Source organism: Hemiscyllium ocellatum, chromosome 4 (genome assembly GCF_020745735.1).
Source record: "Hemiscyllium ocellatum isolate sHemOce1 chromosome 4, sHemOce1.pat.X.cur, whole genome shotgun sequence".
Taxonomy (NCBI): Eukaryota; Metazoa; Chordata; class Chondrichthyes; order Orectolobiformes; family Hemiscylliidae; genus Hemiscyllium; species Hemiscyllium ocellatum.
This window is the reverse complement of record NC_083404.1, coordinates 90,009,420-90,033,123: the sequence shown is the minus strand read 5'-3', so window position 1 is coordinate 90,033,123 and position 23,704 is coordinate 90,009,420. Positions and strand designations below refer to the sequence as shown.

Sequence of the window (23,704 nt, the reverse complement as noted above, 5' to 3'; positions counted from 1 at the left end):
TAACATTTGCATCTGCAGTTAGTAGTATATTGACAGAGACTGAAATAATTCCAATTATTTTATTAATGACAAATGGCACATATATGGGAGTTAGAAAATCTGTAACAATACAAAAAGTATGTATGTGTAGATAATGAATATTAGATTCGCCCACTTGTTTTGCATAGCAGAATAAATATTTATTGAATGTCATACCCAAGCCTCTGTAATCTAACCTGAAGAGAATTTTCTTGGCCAGAACAGAGATTTTTGATAAAAGAGAATCTAAAATATCTTATGTTTGGAATTCCAAATATTGTTAAATACTTTTAGGTGAACATTCGATCAGCTGGGAAAAAAAGTCCAACTTTTTAAAATCTTCTTTAGAACACTTACTTTATAAAATCTGTATTATTTGCTGATAGGTGACAGATTTTAAAAATATATTTAATGTTAATAAAATGGGATGGTCCTTAAATAGTTAAAAAAAAATTCATTTAATGTACAAGATGACATGGCGCTTTTTGCTTTCTGTGGGTCCAATGTTTAATCTGTGAATTGGTGTATACTGTCTTTGAAAACTGAACTTAAAACAACTGGTATTCCAATTCACTTCCAGTCAAATATTTGTAGTTTAAAGTGTTATCTTCAAATAAATTATACTCTTAAATTAACCAAAAATCAAAATTCACAGGTTTGGAAATTTGAAACCAAGATGGTGATCAGTCGTCATCTGTAGAGAGAACAGATGGATGACATTTAAAAATTGCTGTTCTAACAAGAAGGTGCACCTTAACATTTGATTCAATGGTGTTCTGTCTTAAAAGAAGAAGTCCTGCTGAACTTGGTCTGATGGTTAGTATTGAAACACTGAAAGAAATAAAAAGATCATTTAGTGAACAAGCAAAATAAGTTTTTCAAATTCTTACCTGAAGGACTGTCTGAAAGTAGAACCTTTCTTACTTGTAATTATCTTAGAATGGTGTAGATGAATGTTTCATTCACTTCTGTAAACAGTACAGTAGCTTTGAGCTAGATGAACACATTGTCCTGGCTACTAATCAAATTTTAAAAATTGCTTTATGTTCGATTGAGAGCTTTCCTGATGATTTATATTGAAACTTTTGTAGGTGAGTTGACTTAAAGTATGTCTAGTTAGTATCATGAAAAAGTTAAATATCTGATCTCTGATGTTCATATTGAAAATGAGCAATCTAGCACTACATTAATAATTTCTAAAATTGGGAATACAATAGATAGTAGTCACTTTACATTCATTGAGAAGTATTCATTATTTCACTTAAGGATGGCTATGGAATACATAAAATAAATGTTATGGTAACTCAGTCCTGAGTTAGTTACTATGTGATCGATTAATCAGACTATTTTCCAGCTTCTAGGATTTCTAGGATTTCCCATATCATTAACCATAAATCATAAACCATTTTGCTTATTCTAATGCTTATACAAAACAGAAAATGGAGTTATTCCAATATTATGTTGACCTCTTCCTGTCATCAGCAAATTTAGCAGTTAATAGGAATCACTCACTGATTGTATACATTTCATACTTCATATTTTTTACATCTATTAATAATAAATCTTCTCTGCATTCTGTACTTACTATATTAATGTTTCTAATAGCTTGTGAATCACTACCCCACAATACTATGTTTGCAGGAGGCCATGAGAGATTTACTGTGCTGTTTTATTTAAAGAGTTCTCTTGTAACTTCGACAATTACATAAAGGAGATAATATGTGATACTTGTAACGAGCTGAAAATGTGTTGCTGGAAAAGCGCAGCAGGTCAGGCAGCATCCAAGGAACAGGAAATTCGATGTTTCGGGCATACGCCCTTCATCAGGAATGAGGAAAGTGTGTCCAGCAGGCAAAATGACGGCGGATGAAGATAAAAAGTCGGGAGGAGGGACTTGGGGGAGGGGAGATGGAGATGTGATAGGTGGAAGGAGGTCACGGTGAGGGTGATAGACCGGAGTGGGGTGGGGGTGGAGAGGTCAGGAAGAACGTGGCTGAAGAGCTTCTGTGCAGAGGAGATGACCTGGGGGGTGCAGTGAGAGAGGGACTCACTGAAATCCTTGTAGAGGGAGGAAGAGAGCTTCTTCAAGGAAGGCATCCTTGCAAGAGGATTCACTGAAATCCTTGTAGATGAGTCAGTCAAAGAGGGATTAAGGTTGCTGCTTATACTCTCTGATCCTTTGCACTTAAATGCAAAGTCATGGATCTAACAGAAGGAAATGAAGTACAGGAGGTCTAAACATATTAAATTATTACTGCTAATTCTTTCTCCTACCTCTAGAATTATTTTGGAGTTTTACTTGAAAACAAATTTATTTGATATCTTCCTGATCTATCTAGTGCCAAAAAGCTATCATTTATAAAATCCTGAGTGATGGATCAATGGCGTAAATAAAATAAAGACTGCAACAAAAAAACAACAATTAGATACAGTTCAAGGCACACGCTTCTGAAATCTCAACTGTAATATGGTTAATAATTAAACATTTCTCATTGTTCATTTAAGTGGGGGTGGTGGTGGCATTTTGAATAACTGGTCAGTGACAAATGTGAAAAACAATTCTATTTGCCAAATTATAAACATTCCACCCATCACAAGTATAAAAAGCTAGCCAGCTGAATAAAGCAATTTAAAAAATTAAACTACTGTTGTTTTCATTGTACATATAAATTGTTTTATCATTGTTCAGATTAGGGATATCACAATTACCCTTAATTCTTTTATTGGAGATACTTGTGCATTAGTGTGTTGTACTAACAATCTATTGATAAAAGTTGAAATAATTGGAAAAGCAACAATTAAAACAGTAAACGTAAATATTTTAGGTTTTCTAAATCCAGTGCTAGGAATTAATAGAACTTTGTGGTCACAATCCACTAAAAAGGATTAACTTTATTTGTCTTATTGGAAATATATCTCTTTAAAAGAACAATGTATGCTATTACTAGTTTAGGTCTAAATAAGTCACATTGAGGTTTATCCATAATTGTAGTTTGTTGAATTGGTATTTTATAAAATAAAAGTACTTCCTTTGACCATGAATCCCAGAAATTCAGGAAAATCTACATCCTCTTCAGATTTTCCTTTGCCCCAGTCAGTGTATTTCAATCTCCTATTTGTTCACCATTCTTCTACTTGGCTAGCTCTGAGAAGATGTTTCATACAGAAGAGTCCCACTGAAAGTTGAGTACATCTCATCTGTGTCAACCAGTTTACCATCAATCACTATGACACTGACTTCATCTTCAGCTTTTAGATTCAGGATCAGATTGAAGATTCCAACACCTCCACAAGTCTGTCTTCCCATAAGGGGCCTCTGAGATTCCAGCAGTTCTATTCGATAGCCAGAAGTATCCATCTGCATGATACTTTGATTAGAGACTGACAGGATTGCTTCAATATGCTCATTTCTTTGAGGAGCAAGGACTGCAGTGATGAGATACTGTCCTTCAAAAGGAGCTGTAAATACACCTAAGATAAAGTCAACAAAGAAAGATTATGACAAGATATTCCTTGATCAAAAACTGGTTCATGTTTCTATGAATTTATCATCTTTTAACATGTATACTGTTAAAATCATGAACCACCGTTAAACCGTGATTATTTTTCCTTATCACTTAAATACATCTTGATTTTGTGATCATGTAAAATTGGAGTTCGTAATTTTAAATCTCTCGTGAATCATATGATATTGATGAGGCCCCCTTGGCCCATCGACTCTACGCCAACAAAAAAAATTACTGTAAACCCTCTATTAGTCCCACTTTCCAACACTTCGTCCATTCTCTTGAATGTTATGACATTTCAAGTGTTGGCTAGCCGGGCCCTAGGATATAACGTGCTGTGGGCCTTGGGGTTAACTATGCTAGCGAGTTTTGAGAAGATATGTAGTTCAGGTTGAGGTTCTAGATGTAGGTTTGCTCTCTTCATTCAGAGGCTCAGTGAAGATGTTACCTACATCTCAGTGAGCAAACCCACATCCCGTAAACTATGCTCTGGATTTACATTCCTGACTACTACTATCCCAGGCAGTGCATTCCAGATTTCCCACTCTCTGGATGCTACTTTCCTCTCAAATCTCATCAAAACCTGCTGTCTTTTATTTTAAAATGATGCCCCTTGGTTATTTACCCTTTAATTAAGGGAAACAGCTGCTTCACATCCACACTGTCCATGCCCTTTGTATTCTAATACATCTCAATGAGGTCCCCTTTCAACCTTCTCGGCTTCAAAGAAAACAACCCAAGCTTATTCAGCCTCTCTTCATAGCTAAACTGCTCCATCCAGGTAACATTCTAGTGAATCTCCTCCAGCACAATCACATTCTTCCTTCAGTGTGGTGACCAGAATTGGACATAGTACTCCAGCTATGGCTGAACCAAAATTCTGTACAATTCCAACATGACATCCTTATTCTTATAATCTATGCCACTGATAAAAACAAGTGACCTACATGTCGTCTTAACCACCCTATTAACCTGTCCTGCTGTTTTCAGGGATCTGTGGGCAAGCACCCCAAAATACCTCTATTCATCTGAGCTTCCTAGTGACACATGGAGTGCAGTGTGGGCAAGTGTGAGGTCATGCACTTTGGTAGGAAGAATAGTGGCATGGACTGTTTTCTAAATTGGGAGAAAGTTCAGAACTCTGAAGAGACTTGGGAGTTCTAGTCTAGGATTCTCTCAAGGTAAACTTGCAGGTTGAGTCAGTAGTTCGGAAGATAAATGCAATGATGGCATTTATTTTGACAGGACTTGAATATAAAAGCAGGGATATACTTTGGAGAGTCTATAAGGCTCTGGTCAGAACACACTTGGAGTATCGTGTGCAGTTTTGGGCCCTATACCACAGGAAGGATGTACTGGCCCTGGATCGTGTTCAAAGGAGGTTCACGAGAATGGTCCCAGGAATGAAAAGCTGAACATTTGAGGACTCTTTGTCTATACGCAAGAGTTTATAAGGATGAGGGGGGATCTAATTGAAATGTACTGAATAGCCTAGACAGAGTAAATGTTGGGAAGATGTTTCCATTGGTAGGCAGACTCTGACCTGAGGGTACTGCCTTTGAGTAATGGGAAGACCTTTTACAATGGAGTTAAGGAAAACCTCTTCATCCAGAGAGTGGTGAATCTATGGAACTCATTGCCACAGAAGGCCGTGGAGGCCAGGTCATTGAGTATATTTAAGACGGAGATGGATAGGTTCTTGAGTATCAAAGGTTATGGGGAGAAAGCGGGAGAATGGGTTTGAGAAACTTATCTGCCATGGTTAAATGGCGGAACAATTCAATAAGCTGAATGGCCTAATTTCTGCTCCTATGTCTTATGCTCTAAATTGCAAAGTTATTCTGGATTCCATGTGCTTTTACCTTCTTTATTAGTCTCCCATATGGGACTTTGTCCATGTCTTTGCTGAAATTCATATTGACTACAGTTCATCTCCACACCTGGTCACCTCAAAAGTTCAATTCAATTTATTTAGCATGACCTCCCTATGACAAAGCCATACTAACTATCCCTGATAAAACCTGGCCTTTCACAGTGGAGATTAATTATTTATTTCCAAATTTTCTCCAATAGTTTCCCAACCACTAATGTGAGGCTCAATGTTTTGGAATTCCCTGGTTTATTATTACTACCCTTCTTGAAAGGTGAAACAATATTAGCTGTCCTCCAGTCCTCTGGTACCTTTCCTGTGGCTAGAAAGAATACAAAGATTTGGGTCAGAGCCCCTGTGACTTCCTCCCTTCACCTGCCACAGCCGTTTGGGATACAACTCATCTGGAACTCGGTATTTGTCCATTCTCTTGTACAACTCTTGGGTTTATCATATGCTGTAAATACCTTATGAAATCACAACCCCTAGTTGCTAGTGGCAAATGTGATTTCTTTCATTGTCTTCAAGGAAAGAAGAATCAAGAAACATGTAAAACAGGATGTCAACACTATTGGCTGCTTCACACAAAAACAAAAGACAAGATATTGCAAGTGCTAGAAATTCAAAATAAAAATGCAAGCCATCAGAGCTAACCTTCCTTGTTCTCTTCATCCACTCCTTTTCTTGCCTCATGGCTCAGTTAAAAACTATTTCTAACTTGTAGTATGACAGGGTTCCTGACCTGAAATATTAACTCTATTCCCATAGAATCTGTAATAATCTGCTAAATCTTTTAAGCATTTCATACTTTTACACGTCTCCAAGACAAGGTCAATTTCAATGTATCTTCCATTTGCATCAGTCTGAAATTGTGTTTTTGTTAATGCAATTGCAAGCTGATTTTGTACTTACTGAATACTTTTGTCTGTGCACTGTCATAGTCGTTAATTTGTTTGTCACTGCAACGGAGTTTGTCATTATTCATCTATGATCCACAACAGACATAAGATGGTCCAATTTCTGCTGATAAGTAATGTTGCTAGAGGGTGTGATTTGATAATGTATTTACAGCATATGATAAACTGATGGCCTTCACCCAAGAGTTGTACAAGAGAATGGATGCATTGGTGATTATCTTTCAAAATGGTAATTCTGCAATGGTGGCTGCATTTTGGAAGGTTGTAAATGTAACCCCACTATGTCAATATTAGGAAAAATATTAAAATGTGATTATTGGATAATTAGAAAATAATTGTCTGATTGGGTAGTGTCAACGTGGATTTAGGAAAGGAAAATCATGTTTGATAAAGTTGATATGCTTTTTTGAGGATGTTACCAGCAGAGTAAATGAGAAACCAGTGGCTGGCATGTAACTGGATTTTCAGAAGGACTTTGATAAAGCCTTACAGAAGAAGTTAGTAAACAATATTAAAATCTATCATTGGATTGGGAGTAACATACTGGCATGAATTCGCCTGGAGGCCCACTGAAGATATTACCTAGTATGGTGACGAAACGTCTCTAAATGAACCTTCCAGCTCAGCAAGCAGGTCTGTATCCATGAATTGAGGATTAGTTACTTTATAGAAAGCAGAGATTAGAAATAAATGTGTCATTCTCAGGCTTGTAGGTTGTGACCAGTGGGGTATAGTAATCATCAATGCTTGGGTAACTGGTTGTAATCCATCTCGATAATTTGGGTATGGGTGCCAATTCTATGAAAACAAAATATTGCAGATCCTGGAAATCTGCAACACAAATTTCTTTTTCAGAACTGAAGTTATATCAGATTTGGAACATTAACTCTATTTCCTCTCTCAGATGCTGTCAGACCTAGGGAATTTGTCCAGCATTTTGTTTTTCATATTTCTAAGTTTGCAAATTGAGAGTTGTGAGGATGATGTAAACAGGCTCCAAGGGGATTTAGAGTCTGAATGAGTGGGCAACAGCATTACAGAATGGAATATAATGTGGATAAGTGTGAAGTAATCCACGTTGGTTGGAGGAAGAAAAGTGCAGAGTATTTCTTCAATGATGAGATATTGGAAAATGTTGGGGTGCAAAGGGACCAAGAATCCTTGTTCATGAGTATGTAGGTTCTTCAAGCAATTTGTAAGGTAAACTGTTCGTTAGCCTTTATTATAATAACATTTGAGTGCAGGAGCAAAGAACTCTTGCTTTAATTATATAGAGTGATGAAGACCACATTTGGTTCTGGTCCCTATACCCAAGGAAGAATACACTTGCAACTGAAGGACTGCAGCAGAGGTTCATCTGACTGGTTCTGGGATAGTGCAACTGTCATATGAGAAAAGTTGAATTAACAGAGTTTGCATTCTATGGAATTTAGAAGGAAGAGAGGCAATCTCAGAAATTTAGCAAATTCTGAGAAAGATAGACAGATTAGGTATGGAATGAATGTTTTCCTTAGCTGTCGAGTTTTGAATTAAACGATAGGGTCTCGAAAGTCAAGCCATTGAGGACTGAAGAGAGGAAGGCTTTCTTCATTCAGAGGATTGAAGATTTTGGAATTCTCTACAGCAAAGGCCTGTGGAAGCTCAGTCATTAGGTTCAAGACAGTGATTGATTGATTTCCATTAACTAATGACATCAACAGATATGGGGTAGCGCAGGGTTTTGATGTTGAGGTACAGGATTGGCCATGATCCAAAATGGTGGAGCAGGCTTGAGGGACTGAATGACTGACTCTTGCTCCCATGTCCCATGCATTTACCATGTGAAGTAAGACTCACTGTCCAAATGCAGTTTCATACTTAAAAAGACAAAAGTAGCAGTGAAAATACTTTTCTTTTCCATTTCTCTAGGCAATAAAATCACTTGCCTTGCTTATCAGGACACCTCTGGTTAGTAAGCCATTGTTTAAAAATTATACCGTTCAAAGGCTATCTTCAAAATTCTGCTATGGTGCTGGCTCCTGTATGAAACCTTTCCCAAGAATTTTTCCTCTTTATATTAAATGTTCAGACTGCTGCTGATGTGGAATAGCATCATCAGATATGATGTAAAGGAGGCTTCAAAAATGTTAGAAAACTTGAGCTTCATGAGAGAAATTAATTCCAGCAAGGTTTGTCTTGCTCCTTGTTGCAGAGTTCAGAATTTTGTGAGGAACTAAATGAGGCCATAATACTCAAGTAATGGCTGTCAGACATGTTTGCCCTCTGAAAATGATTCCTAACCAGGCCTTTTTTCTGTCTCTGTGCACTTGACCCAGTAAAAAAGTATTCCCAGCTTGGTGAACCCATGCTTTAAACAACCACACCTCCCCATTTCCAGAACAGAATGAAAGACAGCTGGATTGGAAATTAGACTAAGCAACCCAGGGAAAACTGTTGAGTTCTGAGGTGACCTGGATTGAATGCCTGTCTCTTGGCTCCAGCACTGTGCCCAAAATCAAAAAGGTTAAAACAAAAGTATTCCTGTAGCCTCGCATCTTATACTCAGCTGACTTACCCTCACCATTCACACAGACACCATACTCTATCATGCAAACCTATAATGTCCTGAACCATGCCCTATAGCCTCACACCACCCTCTACCCATTTTCATTGTCCTCAAACCCCATTACCAACTGATCGCTAATCATATTTTCACTGACCTCCGTCCCCACTTCACTGACCATGTTGACTCACCTGTTGTTCATTAGCACCTATACACATGAGAATATATGATGTTCTATAACTTAAAGTTCTGTATAACCAATTTACTGTATTGAGAAAAGCACTTCCATTATATTGTTAGCACTCCTGAAGGATTCTTGATTTAGCAACCATCAGCCCTGCACCCCCCCCCTTAGCTCTCCAAAGAGAGAAACATTCAAGAGAAATACACTGAGAATGAACCTGTTCTTCAGCTGACACTCTGGGTTCTACACAGTGCAGTTAACAAATGGCCTGCAAGTGGAGACAGCTCCTCAGTTAAGTGGCTGGCTATCTCCAGGAACTAGCCACACATGAAGCCTGGGCTGTCACAGAAACAACCCTTGAAATTTGAAGTTGACATGATGGAACATATAATTCTCAGGTACTTTCAACATTGTGAAAGGACAGAGAGGATATCTCTCTCACGGAGAGTATCTGGGCCCCATAGCCAAACTATGAAAGGACCAGTAAAAGAACGCAAACCCAAAAACTAAATCTGAAAGACCTGTACCTGTATTTGTGTTGTAATGGTGCCCATCATTAACTAAAACTTTGTTGAATCGGATTATCCCTGCATTACCAATGAAAGGTTTTCTGGTTAGACCCACTGAAAAGGAGACATGCTTTCGAGCAGCTTTATTTTCTGTAAGAGAACGGAGGAATGGCTTTGTCAGATAGTAGCATGCATAAACACTGGCAAAATAGTTTGAAAATAATGCTTAACAAATACTTAAGTACAAATGAAATACCAGAATTCTACTGTAGAGGGAACAGTGCACCAGACATCTCCGCATTCTAAAAAAACACTGCATCCAGTTGTGCAGCTAATGTTTGCCCTGACAATCTTCCTTGCATTTTGAATTTCTCATTCTATGCTTTTTTAATGATTCTGCCACTAGAACAAATCTGTGTCAACATTAATACAAAGAGCCAGAGCAGAATCATTGTTCTCTCATGATCCAAAACATTTATAATCAATTTAGAAGCACCATAACTGAGATCCTAATATGATATTAAAGTTAAATTCCTTTCAAATTCATAGTAAAATCACAGAGACTATTAAAGCGTTACCAATGAGATTCTCAGCGAATATGTAACAGGAATAAAAAGTGATTATGTTTTTCAGTGAGTTCCTGACTGAAGTCCGTTTGCTGTACAATTAGTAATTACATAAGCGTACCTGAGATTCCTGGAGGTCCAAAAGTTACGAAATGCCCTGGGGAGAAATAATTAGTTTTGTTTAATTATTTAAATAATTATTTCATTTGTAAACTAGAAGTGACACACTTAAAATACAATGACATTTAATGTATCATTTTTTTATAAGGAACCAAATAACACGGAGCTATGCAATTCCAGAAATATGGCCCACTAGGAACTGTTATTATTAACTAATAATGTTAACTGCATTAGTCACTAAGATTATCCAGGATTATGTTGTGGGGGTACAGGCTTCCTGAAGTCAGGTGCCTGTATTTCTATGGATATCCTGTGTAGCTTATGAAAGACATCATGCCACCTCAACTTCTCCCCTCTCCCTGCCCCTAAAACACCTCGCTACCAGACCCCCATCACAAAAGAGGCTTTGAGCAGTCCAGATATCTATTAATTTAATAGGCACAAAAATCATGAAACATGCCCTCATTATTACCCATTATGGTCTGTTCGTGAGCATTGTCTTTGGAGATACAGTAGGATGACAGCATTGGTATGAACCTTTGCTTTAACATTTAAATATAAATACAACTTTAGTATTTATTCAAATCTGTAGTCTTTGTTCAGAGCCTAAATCAGAAAAATCTGACTACATAAGGAGTTAAAGAATGTCCATATCTTTTTAAAACCTGATCTTCAATGCACTTCAGACAAGTCTAAACAATCTCTATTATCTCACCATCACTTTTTTATCTGGGTTGTTCCATTCTAAAATTACTTTGTCATTTCACTCCCTTACTGATTGGACTTTAGTTAGTTTTAGTCTCACTTTAATAGTCCATTTCTATTAAGTTACAATGGAATACATTTTCAGCACTTCCTCACAGTGGCTTCATATAGCAGATCAGGATTTTAATGGAAAGGCAAATGCAGGTTTGCAGCTAAAAGTTATGAATTTGTGTTCCTGTTAATCTCTGACTGAGAAAATCACAAGCAAGTATTCACAAGACCCAACCCTCAATATGTTTGCTTAGCAAAATAAACTAATTATATATCATTGAACACAAATCTGTATACTTTAAAACAAACAGCTTGTCGGTGAACTACTCAGGCCAGGTAAAAGACCATGCAAATTACCTGTCCCCACTGTAAAGCAACTCATCAAAATTAACAGCAACTAATAATAATTTATGCTTTGTTAATTTTGTTATTAGACATTGTAAGCAAATTATTAATTCATACCTGAAACAAAAGTATAGATATTTTCATATTATAAAGATTAAAACTACTTTTAATTGAAATATCCTAATGATATAAAAAGTTCACCACAAGAAAACAATAATTATCTTACATCCATATTTCACAAAATTGAAATAACATAAATCTTGCTTATATTCGTTATTGCTAGTACTTACAATGCTGCATGGACTGAACAAATATATTGAAAGTAGAGAGAATCTTGTGACAATTTAGTTAAGCCTTTCCCAACCACAGTTTCACATGAACGGGAGCTGATCTGGTTGTGTGGCATCATGAATGATGGTGATGAGGATCAGATTTAGGCCTCAGCTGCGTCATTGTGCACCAGTGTCTTTGCATTTTGGGCCATGATGACAGATCACCAGGACTTCCAAAAATAGGATTGCGAACTGAAGTTTTGGAATCATGAGGTCCAAGGTTAATGACAGATGTAGAGCTTTAGGTGAGTTATGACATCTGTGCTTTCACAAGCCACCCACGTCTTCTCACTCTCACGAGTCTCCTCCCTTTAGCCACCAACTGTCAGGACTCTTAACGGGATGTGACAACTTATAATTCTCAAAATGTAGTCACAGAGAGAAAACACTTTGAAGCAATGATCAAAAAAGACCCTCATAGACCCTCTACAGGCCTCACTGAATGAAACAGATGGATAGGGGGACTCAAATAGACAACAGGAACTTCACAATCTGTTTGAACATTGGCCTAGACTTCCCAATGGCCAGACTGGAGCAGCACAGATTGCAGGTACATGTCAGGACCCTGTAGAATCTCTTAGAAACAAATTGCTTTATGTCGGAGAGTGTTCTACTCCTGTTTACATGATTAAAAACTTACTGTAACTCATGGATGACTGTTACAGTGAACCCTCCACGTACCTCCCAGCTATACGTGTCCCAGCCTCCCACAGGCTTGAGCTCGCCATAGCCAACACCCCGTAGCCTGCTTGCCTCAATATCCACATCACCGTCACAACTCCCTCACCTGTTGATCCGAAGTTGTTCCCTCTCTCCCACCAGCCCTGCCACATGACTGCCAACTCCCTGCATTTTCCCCACTGCTGGTGGTCACAATACACCCACAACATATGGAAGTGCATTAAGCATTCCATCATCTTCCTAACACACTACCCAGCTGGCATTGCAACTCCCTGGCACACTAAACACTCCCAGATATTTTCTCATCTGCCTGTACAGAGATGTTATTCCATACCTCTGGAGCAGGTGGGACTAGAACCGGGCCTCCTGGTCCAGAGGTAACTATTCCTTCAGGTGTTTGGCTGAGCTGCTAGATATTTAAATGACAGAATACTACACACTGACTGCTGCAAAAACAGGCATCCTTCCAACTATTCATCATTACAAAAGCATTGTCCTCATTTGAGCTACGCTCCATGTTTCTGAGGGAGCCGAGATTGGAATCCCTGGCTAGAAATGCACAGCCCAATACTAATGTACTACAAAATGATTAAAATGACATTAGACTGTGCTTGCTATCTCTTTGAATTTCCAGGCCTTATTAATACCCATTGCTCACCATGACATGCTGAATAAATTGCAGTAATTCTTACTCTGGCCACTAGGAGGTATATTTCAGCACAAAGAAGAGCTCTGGACAAGAGCTGCAACATCAACCCTGTGAGGTGAAGCTGATATCCTGTCTAAATATTGCAGAACAGCACGAAACACCGATCTGAAATCTACAACTCAGACTAAACATTCAAAATAGGGGAGTTTACCAACCTCTACTCCAGATCTAAATCGTTTCCTGTCAAAGCATTTTATATGATGTTGCAGGGGCATTGCACCTGAATATCTAATATTTGTGCCCAGATAATGGGTCCCAACTGTGAACCCACACTCATCTTTACCAACATTTTCATTGTTCAACTCCAGTTTGCAACATGGCATACCTTCTCTTCCACCCACTTCTCCTAGAGATAGGGCTATGCATAAAATATATATTTGAATGTCTTGTGAACTGACCCTGCTTTTGTTGCTTTCATATGTATTTGTACCATAGTAATTTGATATGTCTTAATATTTCTGTTTGTTATTTTACTTACACGTTAAGGAGATTTTTAGTTTAAGTTGGACTGTAAAAGTCTGATTGTGCAATATATGCTACTTATTTGCAATAGACTGAAGACCTTTAGCACGTGCCTTTTTTTTCTGGTAGAACATACTAAAGTCAAGGAATAAGTACCAGCCTTATGGACAGTGAAACCAATCATGATATGCCAAATAAGTATAGGGTTCAGTATACAGATCAATCTGCTGTGGTGACTACCATGTTGCCTTGAATGCAACAAATCCAAAAACATTTGACATCAACATTTTCTCTGTGCAAAGCTACTTAAGGGCTGCAGGTGTATCATCACAGCAGTTGAGCTGCAACTTTCTGTGTGGCATAAATGTTCCTTGGGAGGAAAGTTACATAAAGCTTTAGAAGTTTACAACAATAATATTCCGCAAAACGCCTCATTATAGATCTATACAAATTCATGTCATTTATTTTAAGATTCCCAGAATGCACCTAAGAATTTCAGTTTGTGGGCTCCAGCTGCCTCCTCTTCGCCACAGACATGCAATCCCTTTACACGTCCATCCCCCATCAGGATGACCTCAGGGCTCTCTGCTTCTTCTGGAACCGTTCACCACCATCCTCTGCCTGACTGAGCTTGTCCTCACTTTGAATAACTTCATCTCTCACTTTCTTCAGGTCAGAGGTGTGACCATGGGTACCCGCGTAGGCCCCCGTTATGCCGGTCTCTTTGTGGACAACATGGAACATTCCTTGTTCCAGTCCTACTCCAGACCTCTACCTGCAACTCTTTCTCCAGTCCATCGATGGCATACGGGTGTTGCCTCTCTCTTGTCTGGAATTGCAAAATTTTATCTATTTCGCTTCCAATTTCCACGCTGCTCTCACCTTCACTGGTCCATCTCTGACTCCTCCCTTTCATTTGTTGACATCTGTTTCCATTTCTGGGGATTGGCTGGATACTGATATATTTTCCAAACTCACCAACTCTCACAATTATGTTGACTACACATCCTCACACATTGCTTCCTGCAAGGACTTCATTCCATTCTCCCAGTTCCTCTGTTTGCACTGCAACTGTTCCAATGATGGCAACATCAACAAAGGGAATCTTTGAAATGTTCACCTTCTTCCTCAACCAAGGATTCCCCAGCACTGTTGTTGACAGGACCCTTAGCTGGGTCCTACCCATCTCTCACACTTCTGCCCTCACCCCCTCTCTTCCCTCCCCTTGTCCCACCATCTCAACAGCACCCACATCCAGAGGATCATTAGCCACCATTTCTGCCATCTGCAGTACGATGCCTCCACCAGACACTCCTCTCCCTTAGCTGGGTCCAACCCATCTCCAAAACCTTGGTCCTTAGAACAGAATATCTTTTTATTGTCACGTGCATTCAATATAAAATAGTGAAAAGTCTGTATCATCACTCGAACATAAGCACCACTCACAGAAACTTAAATGGAGTCCACCTTTTCCTTCTCCGCTGCTACAGCATCCTGCTGCCAAAGTGTCCCTCTCCAGGCTTCCCAGTCCATGCCATGCTGCAGAAAGTGTCCCACTCTGGCATTCCCAGCCCATGCCATGCTGCAGAGAGGGACCTACTCCAGGCTTCACATGCCGATCGACTGTCTCTATAGCCATGCTACCTCTGAAAATGCCACTGCCGCTCTGGAGCCCATCAAAGCCACCTCTCTCCCCAGCAACAGCAATAGGGTGCCCCTTGTACTCACCTACCATCCCACCAGCATCCACATCCAGAGAATCATTAGGTATCATTTCCTGCCATCTCCAGGCTCGCAGTCCCCTCCCTCCCCTTATCAGCATTCCACAGGATCATTCCATCCAGGTTACCCCAAACCACTCCTCCTCCATTCCCAATACTCCCCCCACAATCCCACGCTGCCTTTCCCTGCTACCATAGAAGGTGTAACACCTACATGTTTATTCCACTCTTCTCAGTATCCAAGGATCCAAACTCACTTTGCAGATGAAGCAGTGCTTTACCTGCACTTTACTCAATCTAATCTACCGCATTCGCTGCTCACAATGTGGTCTCCTCTACAGTGGGGAAACGAAGCACAGGCTAGGTGACTGCTTTGCAGAACATCTATGTTCTGTCTGCAAAAATGACCGTGAGGTTCCAGTTGCCTGCCACTTCAACACATACCCTGTTCCCTAGCCAATATCTCCGTCTCAAGCTGGCTGCAATGCTCCTGCAAAGCTCAGTACAAACTGGAAGAACAGCAACTCATTTCCTGCTTGGCGACCCTCCAGCCTTCAGGAAAAATGGTCACGGGACCAAAAATGTTACCTCTGCTTTCTCTCCATGAATGTTGCCAGACCTTCTGAATTCTTCCAGCAATTTCTATTTTTGTTACTATATAAATGTAGTTCAACAGAAATGTAATTCACCCTTTTCTTTATCTAAACAGCTTTTAAAAACAACAGTGCCAGCATCAGCTCAGCCGGTGGCATTTTGTCTTCAGAGTTCAAAGGTCGTGAGTACAAGAGATTTGAACATAAAAATCAAAGTTCATACTCCAGTGAAGTACTGAGGGAGCACTGCGGAGATGTATCTTTTGGGTAAGATGTTAACCCAAGGCCATACCTATGCTTTCAAATAGACACTAAATCTCACGTGACACGGCATCTCAAAAAGAGACCCAGGTCATTTGGTCTTTTTCTGTGGGACTTTGCCAAATGTAAATGGACTGACGTGTTTCTCACAATACAATAGTGACAGCAATTCAGAAGAACTTCATTGGCTATAAAGCACTTAGAAACACTCTTCAATTATGAAAAGTACTATGCAAATGCAAATCCTTATTCTTACAAACTAATCAGATTTTTGTATTTAGAGGAAACATTAGAATACGTTATTGTAAAAATAAACTGCCTTCACAGTTAATGATAATTCTTAAACGATCTTGAGGATATTTAAGTCAAAAGAGAATTAATATGGCATTCATTCCTTTGGGAGCCATAGCTTTTTACTGCCTTGATCAATACTCCTAGAACTGTTTGCAGTTATTCTGAAAGCAGAGGCTGGCTTTCCGAGAGAAGAAGTGAAAGCAAGCAATCTTTGTGGTGCTTGTTTCCTCTGAGTGCTGTGGGGCTTTTACATACCTGATGTGTACTAAAAGCATGCTGCCAGACACAGTCAGACAGGAGGTTGGAAGAACACAACAAGCCAGGCAGCATCTGGAGGTGCAGAATTCGGCATTTCGGTGTAACCCTTCTTCAGGACTGGGGGTGGGTGTGGGAGGAACTGCAGATAAAGGTGGAGGCGGGGGCAGGGTGGTGAAATGGGGATAGGTGAAGGCAGGTAGAGGATACAAACTGATTGTTCAATGGGAGGAATGAATCCGAATAGTGGCTGAGAGCAATGGAAGGGAGGGGGTGGGGCTGGGAAGGGAGTCGGGAGATGGGGTGGGAGGTTATTTGAAATTAGAGAATTGAACATTCAGTCGTCCAGGCTGTAGGCTGCCCAGGGGGAGCATGAGGTGTTTATCCTCCAATAGGAGCTGTGGTTTGTTTTACCAATGGACGAGGCTAAGGATGATCATGTTAGAAAGGGAGTGCTTCAGGGAATTAATATGGGTGGGGACTGGGAGGTCTGGTCAGCCCCTGTGGGCCTGCATGCGATGATCAGTGAACCGTTCCCGAAGTTTACATTTGGTCTCCCTGATGTAGAGAAGACCACATTGGGAGCACTAATGCAGCAAAGGCAGGTGAACACCCTTCACCTGAAAGGACTGTTTGGGGCCCTGGATGGAGGCAAGGGGGGTGGTGTACCAGTAGGTTTTACATCTTTTCCTGTTGCAGGAGAAGGTACCTGGGGGCTTGGGGGGTTTGGTGGGGAGAGTGGTGCAAACCAAGGACTGTCGAGGAGAACAGTCCTGCATAAGGCAGAGAGGGGTGGGTAGGGTAAGATGTTCTTGGTGGGGTCTAGTTAGAGTTGGCGTAAGTGTTTGAGGATGATGTGTTGGATGCGGAGACTTGTGGGGTGATGGGTGAGGTCAAGGGTGACTCTGTCTTTAATATGTTGGGGGGGGTTAGAATGGCAGAGCAGGGAATGGAGCTGGTGTGGTGGAGGGCGGATGACAGAAGGAGGAAAAACACATTGTTCAAAGTAGGTGGACTTTAGGGATGCTCACAAGTGGAATGTCTCCTCATCTGAGCAGATGCAGCGAGGCAGAGGAATTGGAAGAATGGGTTGGAGTTCTTGCAGGAAACACGGTGGAGGTGATGTAATCCAGATAATTGTGAAAGTCTGAGGGTTTGTAGTAAACGTCCGTCTGGACACTGTTGCCAGAGATGGAAATGGACAAGTCAAGAAAGGCAAGGGAAACATCCGAGATGGACCAAGTGAATTTGAGGCTGGGGTGGAACTTGTGGGTGAGGTCGATGAACTGCTCTAGTTCAGCCTGTGTGCAGGATGCTGCACCAATGCAGTCATCAATGTAATGGCGGAAGAGTTAGGGCACAGTGCCTGTGTAGGTACTGAAGAGGGACTGTTTGATGTAGTCGACAAAGAGGCAGGCGTAGCTGGGCCCATCAAGGTGCCCATGGCCACCCCAAACTGCCTCCGCTAGACAGTCAGACATACAGCATATAAGTGCATAGGGTTACATGTCAGAGTGTAGATGAGTTTTATTCTTTTATAAGAACAAACGTACATATAGGCAGAATGCCTGTTTGCCTGTAACTCGATATAACTGAATGTAATGTTTATTTTGTTTGTAAAGAGTTAGGGACATGTGTTGTTCTGTGGATCTATATTCAGTATCCAAGATGTTATTATCACTCACTTGCACCACAATCCATGGATCAAAGTAATAATGTATTATTTTTCCTTGCATTCCACAAGGTGAGACCTGAGATTCATCTGCAGCTCTGAGCACTTTTGTTTAAAAGTGAGATTATTTTGTTTGGGAAGCTCAAGACATAACATAATGGATGTGGGTGTCCATGACTGTCAAGCATGTGAAGTGAACTTGAAGCAGATATAGATTAAAAGAAGAATCAACCTGTATTATGGAGAGAATAAAAGTGAATTATGTGAAACGAAACTGACTGTCCCCACTGAATGAATGCACTGCTCCAGTCCACAATGAATTGAGAGACTGCAGGCATCGTAGAAATGTTTGAAAGGTTTAAACAAAAATGTCGGTTGATGTTCAGTAGAGGAAAGGATCAGCTACATCATTTTGTGGTTAGAAGAGAAACAGCTGGGAGCTAAGTGAAGAAACATTACTTTCGAAAAGAGCAGGACGAGTTTCCATACAAAGTCAAACTATCAAACCCACTCAAATGAAGGAACCAAGGGAGCCTGTCAATAATTTCTTAATGAAGTTGAGAAATGTAGCTACAAGCCAAAATTCAGAGAAACAGAGATCTACCAGACATCTAGAGCTCTAACATTAGGGCACTGCAAACCCTGATGTACAAAAATGTCCGATAGGAAAGCATAAGCTCATTACAGCACAGACTGTGGCAGAGCACATTAGACAGACAAAGCTGCTGCTCATCTAAATGGCTAGTCTTCAGCTAAAAGGAAAGGAACAGGGTTAATGCAGTGAAACAGCAATAAAAGAATGCAAACTGAACACAAAAATGTGCATGAGCTGTTGAAAACCACTTGAGTAATAAGCAGAAGGATACATACCATGCATGGATAAAAGTGCAGAGCTTGCAGAGTGCCTAAAAAGTGGTATAAGAGTTACCAAAGGCATAGGAACAGGGCGATTGAGAAAGAAAAGAAGCCAAAATATCTAGATCCTTGAAGTTGACAATGAGCTTGAGGACACAATAGGCACAGGAATTAAATTATTTTCTTTGAACTTGTCACATCTAATTGTATAAATTCATACAGTAATTCAGATCAGGGAGAAGTTGAGAAATAATCCTGCAACCAGAAATCTGAAGTGGTAGTTTGATGTCAGGGCAGAGGTAACATCATCCTTCTTAGACAATACAAGAAATTGTCTGAGCATTTGAAAGAAACTAGTTACACAAAGAAAGATGTTTGGAAACTAAGCAATGTCAAACTCATGGGTTTCAATGGAACTGTGTTTCAACTGCGAGAGAGATCCCAAAGCAGAGATACATACAAAAGACTATATTAAACACATATTCTACTCACTGATACAGACAGTCCTGCTATCCTGGATGTTAAGATGAGCTGCAGCTGATCTCAGTAAACCATGAAGTAAAAGATGTATTCCTAATGATCGAAGATAACTTTCCCATTGAAAAGCAACCTCTGCTCAGAGGCAAGAAAGATCTGGTCTCAGTATTTTCATGTCATTACTGATCCAAGGAAGAAACCATCCCCAAGTACCAACTAAATGATTAACAAGAGTTCCAATACTTGAGAGAAAATAATTGCCTGAGTCACAGAGTTATCTGGTGTGTGTATAATGTTTATGGACAAATAGGAAGCTATTCTCACTCATACATTGCAAACAGAGGTTGCAGATAATAACATATCCTCCCACTTATGAAAGACAGAATAGTGAAAGTAATAGAAAATTAATTATACAGTGTGTGAACAAATATACTGAGGTCTGTTTGAGTTAATGTTTTCTTTTTTGAAAACATAGTCTATTAACATTACATTTTTAAAAAAAACTGAGAGATAAAAAGTTGACTTTGCAGAAAATAAAGAATAAGATGAATATGAAACTGCAGATTGGCAGAAGGGTATACATGTGGGATATAAGGGGTCCATGAACTATGAATGAACTGAAATTTATCCAATAATATTAGACACCTCAAATTTTAAAATAAAAACATTTCTAATCAAGTTGACCAACAATGTTATTACACACCACTAGAGCAGGTGGGACTTGAACCCAAGCCTCCTGGCTCAGAGGTAGAACACTACCACTGCATTACATGAATCCTGTGTAGAGGGCCGCAGCTGGAATAAGCTGGGACTGTAATCCAGAGATTGATGGATAGAAAATCGACACCTCAAATAATCAGCAAATATGGTATTGCCTGCGGTTCTAGATTAAGATAAAAGAATGGAGCTATAAGAAATCACTGGCTCAAATCCTGAGGAAAAAGACACATGATGCTCATCAAAACACGGGAAGAAAAGAATGAGTTGGAGGTGCTGGTTAAAAGCAAATTACTGCAGATGCTGGAATCTGAAACCAAATGAAAAAATGCTGGAAAATCTCAGCAGGTCTGGCAGCATCTGTAAGGAGAGAAAAGAGCTGATGTTTCGAGTCTAACTGAGAAGTGCCAGTGTTTGACTGGGGTGTACAAAGTTAAAAATCATATAACACCAGGTTATAGTTCAACAGGTTTAGTTGGAAGCACTAGCTTATGGAGCGCTGCTCTTTCATCAAGTGGTTGTGGAGTATATGATTGTAAGACACAGAATTTATAGCAAAAACAAGAAAAGAAGAGGAAAGGAAAGAAAAGAAGATTGTGTATAGAGAATTTGAAATCTGGAAATGTCAAATCTGGGTCTCGTTGTATATCAACTGCCATTTTTTTGTTCATTTCCTGGATGTAGGTGTCAATTGCTTGGCCAGCCTCCCTAACTGCCCTTTTGCTGGAGGTGAGCTCTCTTCTTGCAGCAACGCAGTGCACTTGGGATAAACCCATTGAGCTTTTAGTAATGGAGTTCCACAATTCAGACCCAGCACGTGAAAGATCTGCAATATAGTTCCATGTCAGGAAGGTGGGTTGGCTTGGAGAGACACTTGCAGGTGGTGATGGTATTTCCATGTGTCTACTACCCTTCACAGGGTTTGAAAGGAGCTGTCTAAGGAGCCTTGTTGAGTTGCTGCATGTACACCTTCTGCATGGTTACACTGCTGTGACTATGCATCAGTGATGAATGGAGTGAATGTCAATGGTGTGTCAATTGGTGGGATGTTTTCTCCTGGATAGTGGCAAGCTTCTTGACTGTTGTTGAAAATCCACTCATGATCACATGGGGAGTATTATATCGCACTCCTGATTTGTGCCTTTTAGATGGTTCACGTCTGTGATGTACTTAATAAACTCTGAAAACTAATGAAAGATTGTAAGTCGGTACCTTACAGGTCAGAATTTGCCAACAGCCCTCTGTGAGATAGATTGGGATAAACTCTGTCTCACATATTTGATCCCATTCTGGCTTTTTTCCCCTTTGATATCTTAGTGTCAGTTCATTACTTACCATCAAATCCGAAGATGGAGACATCCATTACCCACCAATATTTTTGACTAATGTTTTAGTAACAAGGTATAAATGACTTCTGAAATTTCAATTTAATTACAAAATAACCTTTACTTCAGATATATTTTTGATGGGTAATGAAAGCAAGAATAATATTCTTTCTTTTTAAAGAAAGAGATATTACATTGTTCAGTTGGCTTAAAAAGAATTAAGAATTATATTGCAATGCACATGTATATGCAAGTTTTCAGGAAACCACATCATTCACTATATCAGTGCAGTCAATGTACTGATCTAACAATGTATCTCTCATTCACCAGCTAGAAAAACATTCAATGTCAATTCCAGCACATGCGGCCCAGAGAGGAATTAGTTCCATTGGTGAGAATTAGAAAATACGACTTGGCTTAATTCCAAATCAGTTCCATTACAGCTTAACATAAGGGCTTAGACATCAAGGTTAATGTCAGAAATTATTCTATACACAAAGGATAGTGGAAGTTTGGAAGTCACTCCCAAAAATAGGAATTTGAAACACAGCCCTGCTCCAGAAAAGTGGCCCAGCCATTGTAACTCTTGGGCCACATAGACAAGACCACATCAGCAGACTAATGGGAGTCGTTTCATGGGGTGATTGGGGTGAGGGAGGGGTTCTCGCAAATGAATGATAGGGAGTGTGTCCACATCAATGGAGAGTTCAGCTTTCAGTGCGGATTCCAATGGAGTAATCCTCCTTCTGACACTCAGGAAAAGTAAAAGGAATGCACAATGTTTTGTGGTCCTTTTCTGTCCCGACTTGCTACACTGTAGGAATAGCCTAGCAAGAAAATTTGGGCATCTGATCAAGGGACACTGCCCTTGAAACATTAACTCTACTTTCTCTGCACAGATATTGCCAGACCTGCTGGGTTTCTCCAGTAATTTCTGTTATCATTTGAGATCTCCCGCATCTGCAGTTCTTTGTTTTATTTGAGAAACATGATTTCCATTCAGGCCAAAATGTTAGAATTGCATTCCTCACTCAATGAGGAGTTTGGATGATTATCTTCATTGCCTGTTCAAGAAGTGAAAGATTGCTGTCAGTCAACTCCTGAGGTTCATGCATGAGCAAGTTGCCAATTTTCATTTCCCCATCCACCTGGTTTCCAATTGAACGTGCTCCCACATTATTATTGGGCATAGACAGATACAAAAGTAGATTTAAAACAACCTATTCAGACCACAGTCTTTTAATACAAATAAATATTTGACATAAATTTGGCTTCATTGATTAAGTGATCAGTTACAAAAATACAATGGGAATTGGAAAAATTAATCACTCATGTACAGAGATTCACCTTTTACCTAGTAACCAAGCACATGTTGTTTTAATTGTAATTTATATTTTATATTGGTAATTCTTTCCAGCGATTCAGAGTTCAAATCCGGTTGATAAGATCATGACAAATCAGTTATGATGCCAAAATTCAGGCATATCTGTTGCAGTAAGCCAAGTTCCATGTGAAGCCTGTTTTGATGTGTTTAGTAAATGTTAGTAATGCTAAAGGCATTGCTGTATAGTAAATGTTTATGGTCTCAATTAGCCTTGACAAAATATTCATTGTAAGTAAAGATTTTCATTCTGTTATTATTTAAGAGAAGGATAGGAACAGGGGTAGGTTATTCAGCCTCTTGACTCTGTTCTGCCTTCCAATTAGTCTACAGTAATTTGGATATTAACTCCATCTGGCCGTTTTGGTTTGTTCATCTTTCATACTCTTACCTAAAACAAAATCTCAGTATGAAAATTTTCATCTTGTCTTGTTGCATCAGGTTTACAGAAGTGAGTTTCAAGCTTCCACTTCCTTTTATATATTGGTTCATTTCTGACATTAGTCCTGAGAGGTGTCGCCCTTATATTAAGGTGCAATCACCTTTGTTCTGCACTCTCCCACCATTTTTCCAGCCTATCACGCCCTTTAATTATCTGAAATATCTCAATTAAATGTTCGATTATTTTCTATACTC

At 39.6% G+C, this 23,704-nt stretch overlaps 1 protein-coding gene and 1 long non-coding RNA gene across 2 annotated transcripts in view; one reads left to right on the top strand and one right to left on the bottom strand.

Annotated features, from left to right (window-relative positions):
- Positions 1–671: 671 nt before the first annotated feature.
- LOC132814889 (uncharacterized) lies at positions 672–18,561 on the top strand. The gene is made up of 3 exons (XR_009644579.1): positions 672–834; positions 15,948–16,098; positions 18,386–18,561. It is a non-coding gene; the product is annotated as an uncharacterized LOC132814889 (long non-coding RNA).
- Positions 2,893–23,704, bottom strand: part of emilin2b (elastin microfibril interfacer 2b) — an 83,142-nt gene continuing 62,330 nt past the window's right edge. The window contains exons 6-8 of the mRNA XM_060823605.1: positions 10,234–10,269; positions 9,565–9,696; positions 2,893–3,489 (exon numbers count right to left, since the gene is read on the bottom strand). Coding sequence (XP_060679588.1) covers positions 3,158–3,489; positions 9,565–9,696; positions 10,234–10,269 — 500 coding nt within the window. The 3' untranslated portion in view covers positions 2,893–3,157. The remainder of the gene's footprint in view (positions 3,490–9,564; positions 9,697–10,233; positions 10,270–23,704) is intronic.